The sequence below is a fragment of the Lissotriton vulgaris genome, chromosome 1_2, assembly GCF_964263255.1.
Source record: "Lissotriton vulgaris chromosome 1_2, aLisVul1.2, whole genome shotgun sequence".
NCBI lineage: Eukaryota > Metazoa > Chordata > Amphibia > Caudata > Salamandridae > Lissotriton > Lissotriton vulgaris.
This window is the reverse complement of record NC_141686.1, coordinates 40,645,842-40,672,438: the sequence shown is the minus strand read 5'-3', so window position 1 is coordinate 40,672,438 and position 26,597 is coordinate 40,645,842. Positions and strand designations below refer to the sequence as shown.

At 46.3% G+C, this 26,597-nt stretch overlaps 1 protein-coding gene across 1 annotated transcript in view; it reads left to right on the top strand.

Moving 5' to 3' along the window:
* ETFBKMT (electron transfer flavoprotein subunit beta lysine methyltransferase) overlaps positions 1-25,159 on the top strand; it is a 184,947-nt gene extending 159,788 nt beyond the window's left edge. The window contains exon 4 of the mRNA XM_086952785.1: positions 24,693-25,159. Coding sequence (XP_086808911.1) covers positions 24,693-25,030 — 338 coding nt within the window. The 3' untranslated portion in view covers positions 25,031-25,159. The remainder of the gene's footprint in view (positions 1-24,692) is intronic.
* The last annotated feature ends 1,438 nt before the right edge of the window (positions 25,160-26,597 follow it).

Here is a 26,597-nt window from a genome sequence, read left to right as displayed (position 1 = left end):
CCCTGATCTCTTGACTGGGTGAGAGCTTTCTGCTTAATTCAAAGACTCTGTCCCTCACCACCCCTTGTTGTAAATATTTTTGTCCACCCTAAGCGTGGAAGGGTATTCTCAGATGTGAGACCCTTGCTCATTGCACCATCAGGATTCAAGCAAACCGGGCCGAAGACGGCTGTAATGCCAGAAACCGGTCCCCGGGAGCTTGTTTCCTTCCCAGTGTAAGAATTGGCTTTTGTAGTTTGGTTTGCCCTGTTCCCATCATGCACTGGGACAGGAACAGACTAATTTGCATACAGCCAGGTTCTGAAACTGGGATGGTGCAGTGAGCTAAAAAACGGTGTTGGATCTAGCCCTGATCTCTTGACTGGGTGAGAGCTTTCTGCTTAATTCAGAGACTCTGTCCCTCACCACCCCTTGTTGTAAATATCTTATTCTGAGGAGCAAAGTTGTCATGTTTATGCGGTTGTCGGAAGCTGAATCCCTTCTTGTCTGAGCCAGGGAAGCTGATCACTTCCTATTCAGTCAAGAAAGTTTCCAGTGACCTCTGAGCTAGCTGGCACAAACCTAAATTAAGTCTAACATAGTCAGTAGAGACCTAGAAGACCTCAGTCCTACGTCTACACTGCTGTTTGTTATTCCAATGCGCAGAGCCTATAGGGAAAATAGGAACTACACTACATGGCGCCCAACGTTTGGTAAGGCGATAAAACTAACGCAAGACGTTAGAGTAACTCAGTCGTGCTTTTTCACACGGACCCTTTTCCCGTAAATACTCCAATAGACGTCTGGAGTGGGTGAAAGGTTAAAATCCGCCGGGACTTAGTAGGAAGAGATTCCTATGAAGAGTTTCTGGTTTAGTCAACGTTGAAGGATACAGTGTTCCAAAATATTGTGCACCTAATCTTTGATTTCCTTGAAACTTGATCTGCAACAAAAAAAACTTTCTGCATGTAAAATGTCGGAAAGTGATGAGGAAAGGGAAGCAGCTAGATTAGCAGCCCGACTAAAGGAGGATGACACGAGCCTCCTACGGAATGACCAGAAAGCTAACCTCATTCCGGTCAACATAAGAAAAACTATAACTTTAAAACGTATAGAAAACTGACTGACAGCACGAGGTGGTACAGTCATTTTCGTGATAGAGGCACACGAATATCGGCAGACAGAGGTATTCTATTCATGGATAAACTTTCCAGCGGCAAACGCAACAACACACGAATTCCACTATTACAAAATAGAGGAACCACCGGAAGAATATACTCCTTTCGAGGAGATTGAAATCCCATTAAAATACCAAGAGCACCTGCTCTGGTTTAAAGGCGCCCTAAAACACCATGATCACATTACCAGGCTTGGTCCACGAGGTAGACCAGGAGCAACGTGGCCGGTTCTAGCCAGCTACACACCACATCCAGACATTGATAAAATGTCAAGAGAAGAACTTTTAGCACAGCTAAAATTATTAATTAAAATACACAGACAGTTAGTCCAATATGTAATGCGGACTGCAACAATCCAGACAGCTGTTAATATTCCACAGCTGACCCCTCATCAGGGGAACACAAATAAAATTACACCACAGAACATACAATCATGTCTTGGAAAAACTCCCACAAAACGGGAACAAATTCCTTTCTGGTTGGCACAGAAAATTACTCAAATAGAGGCAGTATTCCCGAATACTACCCATATTGAGAAACACAGAATTCTGACTATCTGCCTTCCAATGGGGGTCGCACCACATGTGGAGGACTGTGACACTTGGGGTACAGTCTTTGCTTCCATTTACACGAAAACACATGGTGTTCTATCCATGACTGTAATACCGGATGTGCTAAATCAAATTCAGAATGAATACGGTCCAGAACCTGCTTTAACTCTTGGTATGAAATTACTGAAAGACTTCAAGCAGGTCTCTGCTATATTATTAGCCAACATAAAAGGAGAAGCAGCATCTGTGGCGATCCACCAGAAATTGAAAGAACCAGATATAACAGATCAACCAATTGAGCTTGCCAGAATAATAGAAAAATGCTATGAAGCATTAGGTAGAGATAGTTTGGGTGGGAAACCTGTAAAACCCCAACTACTCGAAAATCCTGGAAAATTATTTATTAAAAGTAATCTGAAAACTCCTAAAAAGAACTGGGATGGAAATAAACAATTCACTCCCAAAGAAAAAGTTTTCCAGTCCAGAGGAAGGTCTCCTCGCGGAGGGAAAGAACTCCGAATCGAGAACACCAGTCTCCCCAGAGGGAGCACTCTGAGAAAAGATATAACCTTAGAAATAGGGATAACTTGAAAAAGCCTGATAGATATCAAAGTATTGATACATGTCCCTCTCGATCTTTTTCACAGAAATCGGAAAGAAGAGCACGGTCAGATCCAAGGGAAGAGCACACCAAGTCCAAAGACAAGGAACCTGCTCAAAGTAAAAAATTACAATTTCCAAGAAAGAAGGTAGCCAGTATTAGAGTAATCAAACATGCCGAGGATACTGAGGACACAGCTGAAAAACGGAGAGTGGGCACAGACAATGCTAGAGAGTGCAGCAGAAATCAGCATAGCTCGCAAGATACTGACGAGTCATCTGGAGACAGTGGACACGAATTAATACATTCAAGTGGAAACTGCAGACACCAGAGTTAGCGAACCTCATAAGATATACGCAATAACACAATGTATAAGACTAGGAAAATAAGGGGTCTGTTTTGGGATAACCTCTCAAAAGGCTATGACATCCTGTTAGCTGAGAAAGATTGCCCCCCAGAGTTTGTCAGGGAGTGCCCTCATGGCGAAGAAATGATTATGCCTGCTTTCTCAAATCACATTCCAATTCACACTAAATATATATATGCAAGGAAATGGGCAGTAGCTCAGGCACCAGGCACCAGCATTATATAAGAATCATGTAGGATGGGATGAGGACTCTCCTCCTCACAAAATCCAGTAAAATGTCAACCTACTGCACAAAGGCAGTATCCGATTAAGCAAGAAGCTAAAAAACAGGTCAGGGAGATTTTAGATCAATTTGAATACCAAGGGGTAATTGAAACATGCACCTCTCAAATGAGCAATCCTTTGTATCCTGTCTCCAAACCAGACGATTCATATCGTCTAGTCTTGGACTACAGACACCTTAACTCATGTTGCAAAACATTTGCGGTACAAAATTCGCACAGTGCGGCACTAATGAATAACATAGTTCGCAAAAAATACAAAACAACATTAGACATATCTAATGGGTTCTTTTTTCAAAATATTGCACCAGAAAGCAGGTACTTGACCGCTTTCTCAATAATGGAGTCACCGAAAAATTTCTGTAGGCTCCCACAGGGATTCAAGAACAGCCCAGGACTATTCTCAGCCAGAGTAACAGAGTTACTACAAATTTATGATGATGAGGCATTATCTTATGTGGATGACATCTATCTCACTGACGATGACTTGGATACTCACTTGAAAAGAGTGAACACCATAATACTTGGGTTCGCAGCGGAGGGTTACAAATTCAACTTTAAAAAATCAAGAATTGCCCATCTAACTGTCCTATTTTTAGGATAGGAATTATCAAGTGAAGGTAAAAGCCTAGCGGATAACTTCTTAGAAAAATGCGCTGTACTCCAAGCGCCGAAAACGCTGAAAAACTTACAATCGATCCTAGGCTTTCTGAATTTCGGAAGAACTTACATTCTGAACTATGCAGAGAGGATTAAACCTCTCTACGAATTAATTAAACCTGATTTCAAACCAATCTACTGGACTCAAAAACACACAGAAATTTTGAGATCACTGGAAACAGACATGTTAGCTAAAACAAAATTAGAAACATGTGACAATACACGCAACCTTGTAATCCGGGTCATCCCAGGAAGATGCGGATTCACGTAACTGACCTCTAATGAGGGAGAAATGGTACCAATAGCTTACAAATCACATTTGTACACACAAGCAGAAAAAACATTCAGTCTTACAGAAAATACTGTAAAGGCAGTTCAGACGGCTGTAGCAAGAGAAAGATCACAAGCACAAGGCAAAGAAATAACTGTTTTCACAGCAGAATCAGCCTTCGAGGCACTATTCAGCCCAGTAAATCTAAAAACAGTGGCACTGGATCCAAAGTGGATACAGTGGGAGAATTCTCTTGATACAGAATAAGTGAAATACTATTATGTCCCGAACATGAAAAAACTGAATGATTTAAAATATGAAAAAGAATATCCTCTGCCTCTCCAACAATACTCTTATATAATCTATACAGACAGATTTGTACAGCATTATAATGTAGATGATAAATCATACAATGCAGCCTGCGCGATTGTTAAAGGTCGCTGGCTCTGCGGTAAATTCAGACCGAAAATAACAAAAACGGAATCATTGAGAAACTGTTCGGCTCATCGAGCTGAAATCAGATCTTTAAAGATGGCGCTTGAAAATGCCGATCGTGAATTCCCGACACTAATAGTGTGCGATTCGCTTTTCTGCGTGAAATCTTACAACAATGACTTGCAGAGCTGGGTTCAAAACGATTACAAAGATGACACAGGTGCCACAATGAAGCATAAAGTGCTTTGGAAACAAGTAGTTCTTTTAAAGAAGGAACTACAAAAGACTCACGTGATACACACTCTGAGTCATCAACGTGATGGCGTTCACGTTGCAGGGAATTCATTGGCTAATACAGCCACAGCGGAAGCAACTAAGCCGGCTTCCGTAGCCACAAAAAGCGTTCAAAAAAATACAGAGGCGGGGAAACCATGCTGGCGGTAAAAACGTCTTCAAAAGGCGACTGTGCAGCACTACCCGTGAACTATCCACTCAGTTATACATACGTAATTGACGCAAACTCCGTTCCTTTTGCTCGAATCCCTGGAGTGGGGGATAGGGTGATTCCAAACACGAACAGGAGATTCTTATTAATAGCAGACGCACACATGGGTGAAGGTGCAAGGCACAACCAGATGAAAAACTCTCTGAAAGAATTACTATCAGAGTAGTGGTGGCCGGGAATGAGCATACAACATTACAAATTTGTAAAGAACTGTCCAGACTGCGACAGAGATCGCAGCAGTGAATCTAGCGGAGTAATGCCATGGCCAGTCTTATAGTTAGCATAAAGCCATCTATAAGTAAAATCCAGCGTCCTATTAAAAACATTTTTAAGACTGAATACACTAGAAAATGTAGACCCCAGCGCTCGGCTGACGCCAGAACTGTTATAAAAGATTTGCGAGTCTTTATCGGCACATACGCAATTGCCAAGCATCATTCTGACCAGGGTCCTGCTTTCAGCTCTCGAGCTTATAAGGAGGCCATGATCAGCTTGGGCATTGGATTGCGATTCTCTTGTCCCTTCCATCCTGAGGGAAACGGGGTAGTGGAAAGAAAAAACCCAGACATAAAGCAATCTATAACGGCAAAGGTATTAGGTTTGGGTGATGGGTGGGTCCAACATTTAACAAGTGTCCAACGTAGTCTTAATAACTTGCCAAGAAATTCTCTAAAAAGTTTCAGCCCGTACAAACTATTGTTCGGAACTAGAATGTATGTTCAGGATCTAGATAGTCAGGCTTCAGTGGTAGAAGATAAGAAAACATGCTTTGACATCAAAGATTGTTTGGCTGTTTTACAGGACTTAAATGAAACAAGAAAAGCCCTGAGCAACATAAAGTTAAAGCAACAGCCAACAACCACTGAAGACACACCACCTGTCCCAGCAAGACCTGTCTGGATTCCAAAGATTGGGGATCTGGTCAGAGAGAAAATAGCGGTGAAGAAGGAATTTGGGCCTTCTTACAGAAAAGCAGTACCTGTCTTAGCAATCAACGGAACAAGATCAGAAGGACTACCGCCCCTTGCTGGTAAAAAAGAGAATCGAGTTGTATCAATCGACATGGTAAAACCACAATCATGTGGCCTATAATCAATAGCAGGCCCAGTGGACTCCCAAGAAGTAACAGAATACCCAAATTTGCTAGCATCCAAGAGGTTCAGACTGAAAGACTAATCACATTTGATAACAATGCCATGGAACTTGTGCCTCTTGAAACACAAATTGAAACATTTTGTCAAGAAACACCAGTCTACAATGATGTAGCCTCAGAATGTCCTGATGAAAGACACATCGGAAATACAATCCCAACAATTGACAGAACTGCATCTGGCTACTTCATCAATTTCGATAACTTCTCTGAAGATCAAAGCGACCCTGAAGTGATGCCAGCCACAAAGACTTTTAAAGAAAAAGCAACAGAACTCTTTGATCAACTCAAAGAAACATATCTAAATGCACCATTTATTGAACATTGGATTGTAGCTGGGGTACTTATACTCCTACTATGCCTAATTTTATTTTTAATTTTAGGAACATTTATTACAATACAATGGACACAATGGACACAGCAAGTCAGAACATCAACCTAGTTCTTAAGCCTCACAAATCATCTCACATCGAGAAAAGAGAACTATCATCAGTGAATGTCACAGCCATTCCAATACCCGGCGGGGTAGTTTGGGACAAAACTGACTATGAAATATATGGCCCGGTAGAGCTCTTGAAATATCCTCACCAATTTAAGGTCTCATTAAGTGACTTTGTAAAACCAAGTACATTCTCTGATGATTGGGACTTTAAAAGTATAAATGATATGATGTCGGATTTAGTTTTGTCAGCAAAATTTACAGAACATGATTATTTGCAAGGTTCATCTAATTATGAACATATGTACTGTTTTACACATTATGCAGACCACTATTTACATAAATCTGCTCAACCTAGAAATGTTTTTAAATATAACCAAAGGGAACATTGTGCTACTCCACCTAAAAGCAGTTCAAAAACATTCTATGAGAAATTCCAATACTTCTCAGAGTTTAACACAAGTAATGCAGAAACATTTTATTATAAACTGTTGGATAAAACAGGGACAAAAACCATGCTGACAAATACTAAATTGATATATTCAGAAGCATTTTATGAAAAAATTATTACAATTGGTTTTGATTTCTGGAAGAACAACATTGAAACAAAAACAATCTGGGGTACTAAAGATTGGCAGGTACAAGGCCTAGAAGCATTATTTCGAGCCTGCATGATCCCAGAACAAATAATCTTCTTGAATGACACAATTCAACAGACCACTTGTCTTGGTCTAGCTAAGATAAAAGAACTGAACAAACCGTCTATTCCAAAACCAATACCTGATAGTAACACCACTGCAGATGTTGAAATAGACGTATCCCACATTTTACATGAAAACAGAACACATCCTGATTGGAAAAAGTGGTTAATCTGGCCTACAGACACAAATAACTGTCAAGACAGATTTCTGAACAAAATACAGGGGTTAAAAATGACCAGACCAGACCCTAGATACTCCCAGAGACAACATTCAGGGATAGTAACAACATACAGTGTAGGGAAACTATGCCTTGAAAGGCTGCAAACATCTGCACTGGCACAAATTAAGCAACACTTGTCTTTACTTCAAGATGGTGCTGACTTGCGCGATTTCATAATGGGACGACGCAAACAGCGTCAAAAACAGCGTCAAAAACGTTTCATAGCGGCCAGCATATATATGCTGCATACAACGAGGCCTAGAAAGTGACTCAAATTGAAACGGCAGAGAAAATACGAGAAATTGATCGTATTAATTTGGAAAAAACACTTTTTGTTGTGGACAATGGGTTAATGACTCTGTCCTCCAGAATATATTCACTGGACAGTATTGTATCATCTGCAATTGATATAACAGACCAGGACTTACTAATGTTACAACATGGCCAGTCCCAATTACATTCTATTGTACAGCTAGGCTGGACGTTGCAAAACCTCCGTTCAGGCTATGTGCCATGGCTTGTAATCAACACAACGTCATTGTTTTCTGTCTTTAACCTTACTGATAAACAAATCAGTATGGCACAGAAAGGAGCAGACTATACAATCCTGAGCATCGAAAAACTTGAGAGATTACCATTGACAATGTCAGAAAGACCTGTCATTGAATGGATAATACATGGGAGTATCACAATTCCGATAACAACTTTCCGTTTTAAAAATTCCCTAAAGTATATACCAGCAGGCCAGTATGAAAAGTTGGGTAAAGGATACATTAAGTCATCATGGAAGTTACCTTATACACACATGTTATAGTGACAATAACAAAAATGTATTTCTTAGTGGTAATGAGTGTAAACAATCACTAAGCGGTATACTTTTGTGCCAGGGTATTAACTTGCATGGGGCCTGTGAGGGTACATCGAATAACCTTTCATGCCACCAGCACGGCACACCTGCAGCACAAATAGAGCCATTCTTTAGACAACTTTCTAACGGGAGTTACGTTCTAACAACGGATCACAGCTGTTGTGGCTTAGTGCCAGGGAAAGCATATCTCTTAAGCGTCAGCTCCATGGTCACTTGCTGTATGCAAGCATTGTATCCAAATGGCCCTGGAGACTCAGTGGCTCCGATTTGGCCTCCTTTGAATATCTCTTCTATACGAATTGATACTTTAGGCAGAATGAAGTCTGTGCTTTTACAGACAACAGTGCCCATCACGTCATCAAAAGAGACGTATGATCTCCAAGTTACAAGGACAACTGCAGAGATACATACACTTTTATCAACAAATTGCCCGGTGCATTTCACAGAAATGCTCAGCCAAATCCTAAATATGTCGGATGCCAGTGGTATCTCGTATGTATTTAAGACAATTTTTTTGGGACTGTTAACACCATTCAAAGCAGTCCTGGGCATCTTTCCCAATTTTGTCCATTCGGTCTTTGGCAGCCTACCACTACTTTTGGGACTCGTAGCAGGTATTTTATTTTTGACCCTCCTGCTCCGATATGGCCAGCCAAAACACAGACATAACTCCAGCGACTATGGAAGAAACGATCCTAGCAGTACGCTACCGGGACCGCATAGCTAAAGTCCTTGGATTAGCCCGGCTACGAGATCTGAATATGACCTGGTTTCTTTCATTCAGACCTATATGGCACACCTGCATCCTACCTGTGCTTCGATGTATGCTATGCGGAGAGGAATGCGTGTTAGACACCTGTCTTGCACTACAATCACCAGTACCAATGGTTGTTGATACTTTGCTAAGTCCAGTAACGGCTCATGCATCGTGTTGTTCCCAGCGGTTACCAATCCTGATGACTGCATTCGTTGAGACTCCTGCGCTACGATTAGGTGGTGGCAGTGAAGCAAGAAGAGAAAGCAACATCACCCAGGTACGACCTTCTGTGAGCATTGCTGATCCTGAAATCGATGATAGCAATCATTCTCACAACTGCCAAGTTACAGCTTTATCGAACTTGGTCGAACTATCACCTGAATATATAGACCAATTCTTTGCGAGCCTGTCTGAAATGATGTTCTCCCCTGAATAGAAACAATAACTTTTGTAAAACAATCCGGGACACAGCGTTCCCATGAACTCTGAATTCGGCCTTCAGCTTTGATAAACAAGAGCTACTAAAAAACATTTGGAACTATTTTTCCCATAAAGATGAAATTATTTTTTCCGAATTTCAAAATATTTACCTTTTCTGGCATTGATACTCTGCTTACAGTAGAACTATTCATAAAGAACAGAGCTTCTATTTTTAGTAGATCTAGAGACAATATATTACCTCAGCCTCTAGCACATTTTACAGCAACTGTATTTATATGTCATGAAATAGTCTTGCCCTTCTTTTCTGTATTAAGAGACATTTCATGTGTAATTTTTCGCAAATCGTTCAACTGGATATATATGCAAAACCTTTATGAATGATTACACTGCTTAAAACGTACAGTAGTTATTAACATTTTCATGTATTTCGTATACACCATTTCAAATGCAACATGTATTTTGGGGTGGGTAGGAATACACATGCATCTTTATTGCTTAAGTTTTTAGTAATTGATGGACATAAATTCGTGGAGTGGGTGATGTGTTTTATCTAGGACCCCGATCAATATTGTGACCTCATGCCCCTATACGGCTATAATCAATACATATCCCTATAAATGGCATAATAATCAGAACCATATTTCAGTAACTCGCCTCTGCAGTCCATGAAAGTCCATGACACAGCAGAAGCCACTTCCTTAGATTCCTAGATAGCACACCGAGTTCTTTCGACATCCCAAACCCCCAGCAACCTGGGAAAGCCCCGCTTGCTTTGTTTTGATTAGTAATAGAACATCTGCGAGCACTGTAAGAACGATCAGTTCTTAGTGACATCTTTATTGACGTCTTATGTCCAAAAACTTACGTCAAACTCGGCACCTTTCAGGTATAAATATACCGACATTGCCTTAAGCAAACACACGGTGGTGGTGAATTCTGGAGCAGAACTGCTGTCCTCTTGCAGAAAGCCCAGCAGACGCAAGAAGCCCACGGATGCTGCCCCTCCTTTTTGACGCGCTGAGAAAGACGCTGTCTTTTCTCCTCCCGAGAAAATCCAGCTCCGGCGTTTCCAGCCTACCCTTGCGGGTGACTGGGATATCGAGTCCTAAGAGGAGATACCAGACCTCCTACATTCTATTCCAGAGGTAAGGTGCTGATTAAACCCTTAGAGAGAATTCTTGAATCAAACTCCTGGCAAAACCAACTTAACTTAAACTGCTACTTACTTACTCCTTCCCACGTATTAGGCTTAGGTCAGGTACATCGGGGTAGGCGTAGTTAGAAGCACCAGTTGAGGTCGTTAACCAATGTATATATGAATGTATATATTTTATTCATTTTAACTATCTTATGGCTAAGAAACCATATCAATGCTTTTACAGTATTATTTCGTAATACTCCTTTTACTGTACGCACTTTCCTTTCAGTCCTTGTACTGCACGCAAGTCTTGCAATTGTGGCAATTCCTTTCTCTTGCATGTGTAGGAAGACTGCTCAATAAATAATACCTTTTATTGAAAACGCCCGTCTCTCTATTCTCTGCACCCTGGTGAAATTAAATCTGCACAAGTGACTAGGTGAAATAGCTGTCTATTGTTTCACACGACTCTAGAGATTGACTCTTATTCTGAGGAGAAAAGTTGTCATGTTTATGCGGTTGTCGGAAGCTGAATCCCTTCTTGTCTGAGCCAGGGAAGCTGATCACTTCCTATTCAGTCAAGAAAGTTTCCAGTGACCTCTGAGCTAGCTGGCGCAAACCTAAATTAAGTCTAACATTGTCAGTAGAGACCTAGAAGACCTCAGTCTACACTGCTGTTTGTTATTCCAATGCGCAGAGCCTATAGGGAAAATAGGAACTACACTACAACACTGACTGAGGCTGCTTGGTCTCCTGGCCTCCTACATACTGTTGGGCAAGCATGCCCGCTGGCATATGCATGGACTGCAGTGAGACTTGAAGCTACAGTGGGTGCAGCATTAGGGGAATTTCTCTGATCTGATCCAGATATCAGTACAAAAGGGGGTGGTAATGGATGGAGCATCTGAACCAATCAAACAGTCACACCCAGTCAAAAGATCTGGGTTTAATCCATCACTGTTCTTTAGCCCACTCTGGCACCCTAGGTCAGACATGGCTATATGCAAATCAGTCTGACCCTGTGCCTCATGGGAACTGTCCAGCCCGAACTGCCAAGCCATGCCTTCCCTAGACCGGAAACAAGCTTCCGAGGACCGGTTTCTGGCATTCCAGCCGTCTTCAGCCCAGCTTGCTTGAATCCAGTGGCAAAGTGAGCAAGGGACTCACGTCTGAGCATACCCTGCCACACTTATGGCGGCCAAAAGCGGTACAAAAGGGGGTGGTAATGGACGGAGCATCTGAACCAATCAAACAATCACACCCAGTCAAAAGATCTGGGTTTAATCCATCACCGTTCTTTAGCCCACTCTGCCACCCCAGTTCAGACATGGCTATATGCAAATCAGTCTGACCCTGTGCCTCATGGGAACTGTCCAGCCCGAACTGCCAAGCCATGCCTTCCCTAGACCGGAAACAAGCTTCCGAGGACCGGTTTCTGGCATTCCAGCCGTCTTCAGCCCAGCTTGCTTGAATCCAGTGGCAAAGTGAGCAAGGGACTCACGTCTGAGCATACCCTGCCACACTTATGGCGGCCAAAAGCGGTACAAAAGGGGGTGGTAATGGACGGAGCATCTGAACCAATCAAACAATCACACCCAGTCAAAAGATCTGGGTTTAATCCATCACCGTTCTTTAGCCCACTCTGCCACCCCAGTTCAGACATGGCTATATGCAAATCAGTCTGACCCTGTGCCTCATGGGAACAGTCCAGCCCGAACTGCCAATCCATGCCTTCCCTGGACCGGAAACAAGCTTCAGAGGACCGGTTTCTGGCATTCCAGCCGTCTTCAGCCCAGCTTGCTTGAATCCAGTGGCAAAGTGAGCAAGGGACTCACGTCTGAGCATACCCTGCCACACTTATGGCGGCCAAAAGCGGTACAAAAGGGGGTGGTAATGGACGGAGCATCTGAACCAGTCAAACACTCACACCCAGTCAAAAGATCTGGGTTTAATCCATCACCGTTCTTTAGCCCACTATGCCACCCCATTTCAGACATGGCTATATGCAAATCAGTCTGACCCTGTGCCTCATGGGATCAGTCCAGCCCGAACTGCCAAGCCATGCCTTCCCTGGACCGGAAACAAGCTTCCGAGGACCGGTTTCTGGCATTCCAGCCGTCTTCAGCCCGGCTTGCTTGAATCCAGTGGCAAAGTGAGCAAGGGATTCAAGCAAGCCGGGCTGAGGACGCTGGAATGCCAGAAACCGGTCCTCGGAAGCTTGTTTCCGGTCCAGGGAAGACCTGGCTTGGCAGTTCGAGCTGGACTGTTCCCATGAGGCACAGGGTCAGACTGATTTGCATATAGCCATGTCTGAACTGGGGTGGCAGAGTAGGCTAAAGAACGGTGATGGATTAAACCCAGATCTTTTGACTGGGTGTGAGTGTTTGATTGATTCAGATGCTCCGTCCATCACCACCCCCTTTTGTACCGCTTTTGGCCGCCATAAGGGTGGCGGGGTATGCTCAGACGTGAGTCCCTTGCTCACTTTGCCACTGGATTCAAGCAAGCCGGGCTGAGGACGGCTGGAATGCCAGAAACCGGTCCTCGGAAGCTTGTTTCGGGTCCAGGGAAGATATGGCTTGGCAGTTCGGGCTGGACTGTTTCCATGAGGCACAGGGTCAGACTGATTTGCATATGGCCATGTCTGAACTGGGGGGCAGAGTGGGCTAAAGAACGGTGATGGATTAAACCCAAATCTTTTGACTGGGTATGAGTGTTTGATTGATTCAGATGCTCCGTCCATCACCACCCCCTTTTGTACCGCTTTTGGCCGCCATAAGTGTGGCGGGGTATGCTCAGACGTGCGTCCCTTGCTCACTTTGCCACTGGATTCAAGCAAGCCGGGCTGAGGACGGCTGGAATGCCAGAAACCGGTCCTCGGAAGCTTGTTTCCGGTCCAGGGAAGACATGGCTTGGCAGTTCGGGCTGGACTGTTCCCATGAGGCACAGGGTCAGACTGATTTGCATATGGCCATGTCTGAACTGGGGTGGCAGAGTGGGCTTCGGAACGGTGATGGATTAAAACCAGATCTTTTGACTGGGTGTGAGTGTTTGATTGATTCAGATGCTCCGTCCATCACCACCCCCTTTTGTACCGCTTTTGGCCGCCATATGTGTGGCGGGGTATGCTCAGACGTGAGTCCCTTGCTCACAAGCTAGATCATCTGAGTTGCTTTCCTCCCTTCACTGGCTTCCTATCAAGAAGCGAATTACATTCAAAGCTCTTACATTGGCCCATAAGGCATTGCATTTGGTAGGGGCCTCGTACATTCAGAAACGGCTCTCTCTCTACAAACCCACCAGATCTCTCCGTTCGGAAAGTCTTGGCCTGGCAACGGTGCCTCCTATTAGGAAAGTCAGGATAGGTGGACGTTCCTTTAAACATCTCGCCCCCAAACTATGGAACTCCCTTCCCGCTGATCTTCGCCGCACTCCCAACCTGTTTGCCTTTAGAAAGGCCTTGAAAACTTGGCTTTACAATCAGTAATCTGTTATGTTTTTGTTTTTTCATCTCCTTTTTTCAGTAATGGGTCAGAAAGCGCCGGGACACTCCTAGGAGTAGCCGTGCGCTATATAAGTCACCCATTAACATTAACATTAACTTTGCCACTGGATTCAAGCAAGCCGGGCTGAGGACGGCTGGAATGCCAGAAACCGGTCCTCGGAAGCTTGTTTCCGGTCCAGGGAAGACATGGCTTGGCAGTTCGGGCTGGACTGTTCCCATGAGACACAGGGTCAGACTGATTTGCATATGGCCATGTCTGAACCGGGGTGGCAGAGTGGGCTAAAGAATGGTGATGGATTAAACCCAGATCTTTTGACTGGGTGTGAGTGTTTGATTGATTCAGATGCTCCGTCCATCACCACCCCCTTTTGTACCGCTTTTGGCCGCCATAAGTGTGGCGGGGTATGCTCAGACGTGAGTCCCTTGCTCACTTTGCCACTGGATTCAAGCAAGACGGGCTGAGGACGGCTGGAATGCCAGAAACCTGTCCTCTCAAACTTGTTTCCGGTCCAGGGAAGACATGGCTTGGCAGTTCGGGCTGGACTGTTCCCATGAGGCACATGGTCAGACTGATTTGCATATGGCCATGTCTGAACTGGGGTGGCAGAGTGGGCTAAAGAACGGTGATGGATTAAACCCAGATCTTTTGACTGGGTGCGAGTGTTTGATTAATTCAGATGCTCCGTCCATCACCGCCCCCTTTTGTACCGCTTTTGGCCGCCATAAGTGTGGCGGGGTATGCTCAGACGTGAGTCCCTTGCTCACTTTTCCACTGGATTCAAGCAAGCCGGGCTGGGGACGGCTGGAATGCCAGAAACCGGTCCTCGGAAGCTTGTTTCCGGTCCAGGGAAGACATGGCTTGGCAGTTCGAGCTGGACTGTTCCCAAGAGGCAGAGGGTCAGACTGATTTGCATATGGCCATGTCTGAACTGGGGTGGCAGAGTGGGCTAAAGAACGGTGATGGATTAAACCCAGATCTTTTGACTGGGTGTGAGTGTTTGATTCAGATGCTCCGTCCATCACCACCCCCTTTTGTACCGCTTTTGGCTGCCATAAGTGTGGCGGGGTATGCTCAGACGTGAGTCCCTTGCCCACTGTGCCACTGGATTCAAGCAAGCCAGGCTGAGAACGGCTGGAATGCCAGAAACCGGTCCTCGGAAGCTTGTTTCCGGTCCAGGGAAGACATGGCTTGGCAGTTCGGGCTGGACTGTTCCCATGAGGCACAGGGTCAGACTGATTTGCATATGGCCATGTCTGAACTGGGGTGGCAGAGTGGGCTTAGGAACGGTGATGGATTAAAACCAGATCTTTTGACTGGGTGTGAGTGTTTGATTGATTCAGATGCTCCGTCCATCACCACCCCCTTTTGTACCGCTTTTCGCCGCCATATGTGTGGCAGGGTATGCTCAGACGTGAGTCCCTTGCTCACTTTGCCACTGGATTCAAGCAAGCCGGGCTGAGGACGGCTGGAATGCCAGAAACCGGTCCTCAGAAGCTTGTTTCCGGTCCAGGGAAGACATGGCTTGGCAGTTCGGGCTGGACTGTTCCCATGAGGCACATGGTCAGACTGATTTGCATATGGCCATGTCTGAACTGGGGTGGCAGAGTGGGCTAAAGAACGGTATTGGATTAAACCCAGATCTTTTGACTGGGTGTGAGTGTTTGATTGATTCAGATGCTCCGTCCATCACCGCCCCCTTTTGTACCGCTGATCCAGATATCGGCGGGAACTGCAAAAGAATTGCAGTGGTGGCAAACAAACCGTGATTGGGTCAGCAGCAGACTTCTTTTGCTTCCCCAACTAGATATCACAGAATCGACAAATGCGTACCTCCAGGGTTGGGGCGGTCTTCTGGGAGAGGTGGAGATTTGAGGCTTCCCGCCTCCAGCAGAGTCTCAGCGGCACATCAGCTTGTTGGAGTTGAGAGCGATTTGCTTGGCATTGAAAGCCTACCTCCCTTCCATCGAGGGAAGGCTAATTCCGGTGCTCACAGACAACATCACCGCCATGTGCTACTGTAACAAACCGGGTGGGATGGGGTCATAAACTTGTGCCAGGAGGCTCACACTAGACTGTCAGGACATTCTCCAGGCCATGCAACATGTGGCGGGGTCTCTGAACGCAACGGCAGGTGAACACAGCCATCGATGCCTCGCAAATGACAAATAGCATCAACATCTGTAGAAGTACAAGGCCCCTTCCGTGACTGGTGAGATCTATTTGCCCCCGTAGAACACGCAGTGCCAACACTTCTGCAAATTGGACTTTCCAAGGCGGCTCAAGTGTGGCTCAGGTTTCCTGTATGCCTTCCTGTTAATACCACTCGTGCTCCTAGTCACAAAGATCAAGACAGACCTGGCCAAAATTATCTGGATTAGGCACGGAGAGTATGGGTATGGTAATGCGAACTCTTGAGCATGAGAATCGGTTCTCCGATCAGGCTGCCCCTTCAGGAGGGTCTCCTGTGACAGCATAAGGGCATGGTTCTGCATGCATCCTGAGCGCGCGCCGCCTTCCTGCATGGACAATGATCAGCAACAATGTAATCTTTGATCTCCCTCCCGAAATCTGTGGCAGCCAGGAGTCCTCTCCTCAAAGATTGCATATGCTTGCCGCATGGACAAGTTTGTGGCCTGATACACTAACAAACCTGTTGACCCTCTATCTGCATCTTTCTTGGAGGTGTCTTTGTTTGTGTTGGCTCTAGCCCGGCAAGGCTTTGCGCTGGGCACAGTTAAAGGATATCTTTCGGCCATCTTGCCTTTTTTGCGGTTGCCGGTTCAACCCTCCCTGTTCAGTCACCTGTTGTGACCCGATTTCTGAAGGGCTTCCAACATATGCTTCCACCCAAATCTTTTGTTATGCCCCAATGAGATCTAAATTTGGTTTTAATTTTCTTGATGTGTTCACCGTTTAAAACCATGCATTCTTTTCCTCTAAGACGTATGATGATCTAACAGCTTTTTTGGTGGCCATCACATCTGCCAGGAAGGTAAGCGAGCTGAAGGCGCTTTCTGTTAACCCTCCGTACACCAGCTTCTTTCCGGGCAAACTGGTTTCCGCATCTGTGCCTCTTTTCTGCCCAAGCTGGTGACACCCTTCCATGTTGGCCAAAGCATCACGCTGCCGACCTTCATGGCTCTGCCTCACCCCTCCAAAGAGGAGGAGAGACTCCATTGTTTGGACCCAAAAGGAGCTTTCTTTTGTACTACATCGATCGCACCCGAGCACAACAGGTGGGTAATCAGCTCTTTGTTAGGTTCTTTGGAGCGAAGAAGGAGAAAACAGTTCAGACACCTCCAGATAGATAGTTCTCGCATTAAGATCTGCTATGGATTGGCAAAAAAACAACCCCTTGAGGGCTTGCATGCTCACTCCACCAGAGCTAAATCTGCAACCGCTGCATTAGCTCACCGAGTCCCTGTCCTGGACATCTGTCAGGCTGCGACGTGGGCATCTTTACACACATTCACCATACATTACTGCCTTGACAGTCTGGTCTGTTGTGACGGGAACTTTGCCTATTTCGGGCTCCAGGGAGATATTGCCTTGGTATCTGTTCTAAGGTAAGGAATTTGCAGCTAGAAGTCTCTATCAGATAAACAAGTAACTTATCTTCAGTAATGCCTTCTCTGGTAGAGACTCTTTCTAGCTGCAGATTCCTTACCAACGCTCCCAACCTACCCACTTCTGCGAATCGGTCTGCCTACCTAAACAAGCATTTACAATGCAATGGTTTTGCCTTTGTTAAAGTTAGAGCTATTGGCATTGCTCTTGACATTATTTTTATTTATGTTTTTTTAACATAAATAAATGGCATTGTCATTTACAATGCCACTACCTTTATCTATCGCAAATGACACACACAAACACACACAGAGCCGCCCCACACACACCCCCACACAGAGCCCCGCACACACAGCCCCCCACACACACAGCCACACAGAGCCCCCCACACACACAGCCACACAGAGCCCTCCACACACACAGCCACACAAAGCTTCCTACACACACAGCCACACAGAGCCCTCCACACACACCAACACAGCACAAGCAGGCAACAGGGGCAGACGGAGGCACAAGCAGGCAACAGGGGCAGACGGAGGCACAAGCAGGCAACAGGGGCACACAGAGGCACAAGCAGGCAACAGGGGCCCACAGAGGCACAAGCAGGCAACAGGGGCCCACAGAGGCACAAGCAGGCAACAGGGGCCCACAGAGGCACAAGCAGGCAACAGGGGCACACAGAGGCACAAGCAGACAACAGGGGCACACAGAGGCACAAGCGGGCAACAGGGGCACAAGGAGGCACAAGCGGGCAACAGGGGCACAAGCAGGCAACAGGGGCACGAAAACGGAGGCACAAGCAGGCAACAGGGGCAGGTGGAGAAAACACAATTTTCAACAGCCCACTTGGCTCTGCAACAGTTGCCTTTGAAAAGCAATACGGCGTAATGGGCATGATCAAATCCCGTCCCCTGCATAAAAAAAAACAACAGCCTGAGGCGACTGCTAACACAGATGTAGTACAAGGCATTACACGGCAAGGGTGCTGCTGCCGGCAATTATCCTGGTATTTAAACAAATCTCTCTCTCTCACACACAGAGCGGCCCCACACACACCCCCACACAGAGCCCCGCACACACAGCCACACAGAGCCCCTCACACACACAGCCACACAGAGCCCTCCACACTCACAGCCACACAAAGCTTCCTACACACACAGCCACACAGAGCCCTCCACACACACCAACACAGCACAAGCAGGCAACAGGGGCAGACGGAGGCACAAGCAGGCAACAGGGGCAGACGGAGGCACAAGCAGGCAACAGGGGCAGACGGAGGCACAAGCAGGCAACAGGGGCACACAGAGGCACAAGCAGGCAACAGGGGCACACAGAGGCACAAGCAGGCAACAGGGCCACACAGAGGCACAAGCAGGCAACAGGGGCACACAGAGGCACAAGCAGGCAACAGGGGCACACAGAGGCACAAGCAGAGCACAAGCAGGCAATGTCTACACGAGGCTGGAAAAAATAATTACAAATAATTTACATACAGGCAAATTTAAAATAAAGACATTTTTGATGGGAAGTTGCTGCCTTCGTGAATAACTGCGATTCCTGCTTTCAAGTGCATGAAACACTTATATTTCCAAAATGGCTTTCTCGTCTGGGTAGGTGCAGAATAATGTGCGCCTATGCATGCCTTTATCGTCCCTTTTCTATATCTATGCTTACTGTACTGAACTGTACAGTACAGCTGCAGCTCCATCCGGGTAATTTTCTTCCCCTGGGCAGCAAACGAAACGGCGGCAGCAGAGGCTACATCCGGGTACTCGCTGGCTACAGGTTAGTGCACCGAGTGGGTCCATGCTGGTGCTTCAGCCCGCGAGACGCTCTTCCGTAGTCACTACCAGAGCTAAATACATATAAGGTCCCAAATGCGAGACCAATTGCATTGCAATACATGCCCAGCACATAAAGAAGTTACCCTTGGGGTCACCTCTAGAGATCACAGAAAACTAAGAATGAAGTACACCAGAACGCCACCTTGTTACAGTAGCAGTCATAATTTCCAGAACTCAGAAGGGAAGTGCAGAGGAGGAATCCGAGATCAGGCACTAGTCAAAGAGGAAGTGAAAAAGTTGTACAAGAGCAGAAGTTCCAGCCAGGACCAGACATCCAAACTATTGGCCACATCCACGGGGTTCAGCGTGTAACACCACAAGAGATATCTGAAAGGAAAACGACATCCAGGCAGGCTATATAATGTCAAGCACTATGCCAGTCACATCACGTGAAAAACTGATAGCACAACCAAGAACGACCCCTAACACCGCCTACACCAGAATACAGTATCTGCCGCTGCGGCAGGCCAGGGCACCCTAAAAGAACAACTAAAGTCACGTCACCACTCAAGGACTCCTTCACCTACTCCGTACAACTTTCGGTGTATGACATGTAGGCCCTTACACCAGTTGTGCACGTTCACTACCATCCACTCCAGAATCGTCATCCTTTTGACACTGCCCCCGCTTTAGGTAGACAGCAAAAACACTTGCCACACCTTTAAACTTTGCCCCTGCAATTATAACCCAGTGACCCGCTGTCTTCCATTCAAGGGCATATTCTGCCCTGGGCCCTTTTCACACGTTGTGCCAATAAAACAGCACAACCCCTCCCTTTCTGAAGACATGCACCCATGCAACAGTGAGAATCCCCCCACCCCCACATGGAAGCAGTATAATCACTCTGGGGCATAGACTCTGGCTTGTGTGGGTGCAAATGGGCGTCACACCTGTGCACCACACATCACTGTATACGCAGCTGTCATTTGTTGGTGCACACCACTTCAAAGACCATCGTGCCACAACCCCCCTTTACTTGAATGTATCAAAACTTTGCAACATTCCCGCGGGTAAAGCTCACAGAAGCGCCGGGCTGTCGCCCACCACGCTTGCACCCCTAATTCCCACAAGACACCCCAAAATAAATACCCTCCCCACATCTTCAATCACGCCCCTACGACCGGGGGTTCTTACCGGCAGCCTCCCCAGGGAGGCAGGTCTCAGCGGCTTCAGCTCGGGCCCGTTGGGGGTGGTGTAAAGGCAGCCCCCCAAAGTCGTCCCCGCGGGTGGCTGTGGGTAGATCTGGGTGAAGTAGGTGCCGGGCCTCAGCTGCGGGCTGGAGAGATCTGGGCCCACGAAGGACAGTACCTTCTGCGGCTGGGCGGAGACAAGCACCCGTCCCGGAGCGGGGGTCACCCCCGGGGTACCTTCAACATGGCGGGGAGGGGGTACGCGATTAGAAAGATACCCCCCGGGACCGCACCCCTGCAAATAAGTAGCACCCTCCCTACGCAGTCACCCCTACTAAGCCGCGCCCTGCTCCCAGACGTGGCACACTGACATTAAATCAGACACCTACTAGCCTATCCAGCTGATACCCTACAGCAGCGCGGCCAAAGTAAACACCAGCACCCCTAGCAATCAGCAACTAGTTCTAACTTCTGCACAGGAGGAGCAGTATGCACGCAATCTTAGCAGGCAGCGGCTCAAACGCACACAAGCAGCACCCCAACATACAGCAGCCCCCTCAATCCAACGCTAGGTTTACCTACTCTTGCAGGACCCCTCGACCCCCACGGACGACACTGAGACTAGGCTCTGAAGCACTGTGCCACGATCCCTACTCCCCCGGCCGGGACCCCCCCTAGCACTGCCCTGGCCGCCCCCCTGATTTTCGCCGCTGGGTCAGACGGGTATTTCCGGAGCTGTGAAGTGTGTTGCCACTGTTGACTCAATACCGAACATCAAACCATGGTTCGGACATTGACAGTGAGTGGACAACAGAAGCAAGCAGAAACTCGAAGCCAATCATGGGGAGAAGCAATGTGGAATTAGACCACCAGAGACAACTTGATAGATACCATGCAGAGAAGGGGAGACATGGAAGCCTCAATATCAGACATGCACAGAAGAGGGGAGCATGGGAGCAGTACAGGCAGGCATGGATTACAGTGTAGCAGGCAAAGAAGGGGGTGATGGGTGAGTGAACGCCATGTTTGAGCAAGCAATCAATGACAGACATGCAGAGCAGAGCGGTGGTTAGTGAACAGCAAGGATGAACAAAAGCAATGCAGAGAATGAGAGAGATGGAGACTGGTGGTGACGTACCGTGGATGAGGCGAGAGGAACAATCCAACAGGAAGAATCTATCAGGGAGGATGGTACAGCGAGCTCACTGCGAATCAGTGGAAGCTCGAGGTGATGTTTGGAAAGTGAATGCACAGGATGAGGCGGTGAAATGTAGGATAGCACAGACTCTGAACACACACAGACCACGCGGGCGCCGCCATACTTCCTTCTTCCCCCGGGCTGCGGGGGGCGGGCACTTCCGGCCGGCCGAGCGCCCCCAAAGTAAACACCAGCACCCCTAGCAATCAGCAACTAGTTCTAACTTCTGCACAGGAGGAGCAGTATGCACGCAATCTTAGCAGGCAGCGGCTCAAACGCACACAAGCAGCACCCCAACATACAGCAGCCCCCTCAATCCAACGCTAGGTTTACCTACTCTTGCAGGACCCCTCGACCCCCACGGACGACACTGAGACTAGGCTCTGAAGCACTGTGCCACGATCCCTACTCCCCCGGCCGGGACCCCCCCTAGCACTGCCCTGGCCGCCCCCCTGATTTTCGCCGCTGGGTCAGACGGGTATTTCCGGAGCTGTGAAGTGTGTTGCCACTGTTGACTCAATACCGAACATCAAACCATGGTTCGGACATTGACAGTGAGTGGACAACAGAAGCAAGCAGAAACTCGAAGCCAATCATGGGGAGAAGCAATGTGGAATTAGACCACCAGAGACAACTTGATAGATACCATGCAGAGAAGGGGAGACATGGAAGCCTCAATATCAGACATGCACAGAAGAGGGGAGCATGGGAGCAGTACAGGCAGGCATGGATTACAGTGTAGCAGGCAAAGAAGGGGGTGATGGGTGAGTGAACGCCATGTTTGAGCAAGCAATCAATGACAGACATGCAGAGCAGAGCGGTGGTTAGTGAACAGCAAGGATGAACAAAAGCAATGCAGAGAATGAGAGAGATGGAGACTGGTGGTGACGTACCGTGGATGAGGCGAGAGGAACAATCCAACAGGAAGAATCTATCAGGGAGGATGGTACAGCGAGCTCACTGCGAATCAGTGGAAGCTCGAGGTGATGTTTGGAAAGTGAATGCACAGGATGAGGCGGTGAAATGTAGGATAGCACAGACTCTGAACACACACAGACCACGCGGGCGCCGCCATACTTCCTTCTTCCCCCGGGCTGCGGGGGGCGGGCACTTCCGGCCGGCCGCGCTAGGATTGGCCGGCCGGCCGGTCACTTCCGGGTCGCCGCGGGCAGCGCGGCGGCCCGTCTCTAGCTCAGGCAGGCGGTCTGGGGACGGGAGGGTAGAGGGAGACTGGAGGCGAGCTGGGAGTGAGAGAGCAGGGAGGTGGGAGGTTACAGGGCAGAGGAGCGCGCAGAGCGAGAAGCGCCGAGAGGGAGAGACCAGGGGGAGGGGAGTCTGCGGGGATCGGGCCTGCCCTACAGTGCCGGCAATGCCGGACCAGACACGGGGGCGTTCCCGGCGTCCCATGACGTCGGCAAAAGCCAAAGAATGTCGGGAACGCCCCCGTGTCTGGTCCGGCATTGACGGACAGGCCCCTCGTCCAATGGCAAGGCTCCGTTTACGGAGCCAGCCAATCAACGACGAGGGCCGAACCAAGCCACACTACAGTTATCATCAGGTTTTCGCCTGCGCCGAAAAGATGCGCAGAGCGCATCTTTGGCGAGGCAAAACCTAAAAAGGTCCCTGTAGGCCCATAGTTTGGACACACTAGTGAACTCAGCCTTCTGACATGTCTCTGTGCTTCTGGTGCAGATATTGTCAAGAAAAGAAACTGATGTCCGAGCACTGGGGAAGCGCCTGTATAGGCATCGAACACAACACATCTGGTGTGGATGCCGCCGTGGAGACGATCGACACCACCATCCAGCGCAGAGATACTGTTTATGTTTTTCCAGATCCAGTGTGGCGCCTGGGGAAAATTCTAATGTAAGGAATCTGCGGCTAGATATAAAATCTCCAACAGTTAAGGCGTTACTGAAAGTAAGTAACCTGTTTATTTAGTCCGAATATTGTAATCCCTTCAAAAGGGAAGGGATTGCTAGCTAATACGAAGGCTGGCAAAGTATCAAACAATGAATACGTTTGTTTGTGAAGATCACAGATTTTTAAATTAGTCATCTGCAATGAACAAATGTATTCCTGGTGAAACCTTCCTCGAAGTTTTAAAACAGATCTGAAAGGAAAATAGACATGTCGATTTTTTGATAGCACTTCTCTGAGAATGTGACAGTTTTACAGAACACCTGAAGTTTTCAAATGTGGACTGCAGTCCCTCCATCTCACATGGGTAGGCGTCTAATGTCCTATAGATCCCTCCAAGGAATTATCGTCCAAAGCTAACATGTCCTTACTCTGGAATGTTGTTCATTTCCGTCATCAAAACTATGTAAATGCACCCCCAAAATAGAGATACAGCCCTGATAGACAGCTGCCATTGCTTTTGCTTCTTATTAAAGTATCCCATCACAGACCGATTCTAGATTATAAATGATAATAAATCACTTATTTGCTTACATTCTGATATAAATCCTGAATTCACATTTCCAGAATTTCATAAGTACATTTGTCACTCGAGGAAACTCCAGTTTCCACAAGAAATAAAGCCTAAAACCATTGTCTGTAAGCCTCTTTCGTTTCATACATGTTTTACCCATATCATACACTTTGCATGCCCTGGTCACCTTACAAAACTAAAGTTGCTAAAAGTGTACGGTAATTTCTTTACATTGCATTGCAATAAACTAACATTCTATCAATGCCTCTATCAAACAGCAGAACACTAGTTTTGAACTAGAGAACAGATCGGTAGGGGTTTCAAAAGTCTTACTGCTGGCACATTGGGTAGTTAAAGCAAAGAATCTGGAATTGTATTATATCGCATAAATATACAAGAAAATTATTAATTGGCATGTAGCGTTTTTGAAGGAAGTCATTTCTAAATGTATTTTCTGTTTTTCGGTTGCAGCAGCAGCCATTGCATTGAACTGCGAGCTCAACAAAGTGAAACCTGTCCCGGTGCTAACCACAAACATTACTGGCTCAGATCCTGAAAACTGGAACGTTATTGTTTTAGGTGATATGTTTTATGATGAACATCTTGCTGATGATCTCCATTACTGGCTGAGGCAGTGCATCCACAGATATAAAACGAAGGTATTGATTGGAGACCCTGGAAGGCCCCAGTTTGTGAGCCACAAGATCCAAAGACAACTGCACAGACTGGTGGAATATCCGCTTCCTGAATGTACAAAACAGGAAAACTATGGACTAACTTCGACTTCGGTCTGGAGTTACCAGCCGTGATTTTTCTATCCTCATCAATACTTTTGAAAGCGCCAAATATTACTTTTCTTATGAATGTGGAGTTCAGAATCTTAAACCAGAACAACACGGGTATAATTTTTATTAAATTCATGAAACACAGACACTGTTTCTGAAATCTAAAATTGGTCGGTCAATTCAGTATGCCTTGTTGAAGTAACTCTCTACATTGACTCTTGTACTTTTCCTCACATTATGCCAAACCGATTGAAATTTGTATTAACCCTTTCGATGCTGATCATCACCCACGGGTGTCGTGTGCTGATGACGAGCTGAGCTAGTCATGGTGGCAGCAAAAGTGCAAAATCCAGCACAGGGGGGGGAAATGGCCAGCAGTCATGTGGTTAAGGAGTAAAAAATTGAAAATTGATAACTCGTTGAGAAGTTGAGTGACCTGATCGAATTACTTTTTTTTTTACTTAAAAATGTTTTAAAGTTTAAAAATCTGAATCATATGGAGGAAAAGACGATTTATAAGGCACTGGGTTGCCCCAAAAAGTTTTGGAAAATATGGACACCATGGCTCACACATTATGGACTCTCGCTCACTGATTCACAATGATCGCTTAGGGTGGGTGTGCGGGGTGCGAGATAAGAAGGGTCACATAAAAATGTACAAAGATAAAATACAGTTATTTGATTGTCCACCGCTGTCGTTTATGTATGCTGCTGACGTCACATTGAATATACCACTACGTTTTGCTGCTAAAAAGCGCTTTTGTAATGTAATTAAGAAAATGTCAATAAACATTTATAAATAAAAAATATGAATCGTACATAAACATCAGTAAATAGGACTCATGCTTTACTTATTAGAAAAATAATTCTTATACCTTCTGATTAGTGAAATAGGATATGTTATTGTATTTACATCAAAAGATTTTGTTATATTAATACATTCTAAAAATTATCTTCTGTTGGAAATGAATCAGTTCATTGAATGTGTGTACAGTTAATAAGTTCCTTTCCAAAAGGTTTTAGCAGAAGAGAAAGAGAGAAAAAGAAGAGGAACATTTTTGCATGGTTCCAAAAAGAGCAAGGATAGCCTGCAGCCAGATTGCCCTGCATAATGACATGGTTCCCTGAGAGCATTAGAGCTCCAATAGTGTTCTTGAGTGGACAGTCGAGATACAGTGTTGGTTGGTTAAGGGGCTTTTAGGTGATTGTAGAAATAAGACCTTGTTTTGAAATAAAGGGAACTGGGGCATTGGATGCTGGCCAATTTGAATGCTGTGCCCAATACACAGAAGCAACCAGCAGCTGACCAAGGTTTCGCACATCCACTTCGTCTGTTTCAGAGTTATTTGGCAGTGCGACTACTCTCACCATCCGCTGCCAGGGATGTCAGACCAATAGTTTATGTAAGAGCAGAGAGGCGCACACAATGAAGTCAATAGTATGAGTAAGTCCAAAAAGATATGTAGGTCTTCAGTTCTTATTTCTAAAAATATTCTTTATTTTCACGTATAACGGCACAGCCAACGCGTTTCATTCCCATTCGTGCCTTGGGAATTTCATCAGGGCTGCAAAGATACATTGACATGTATAA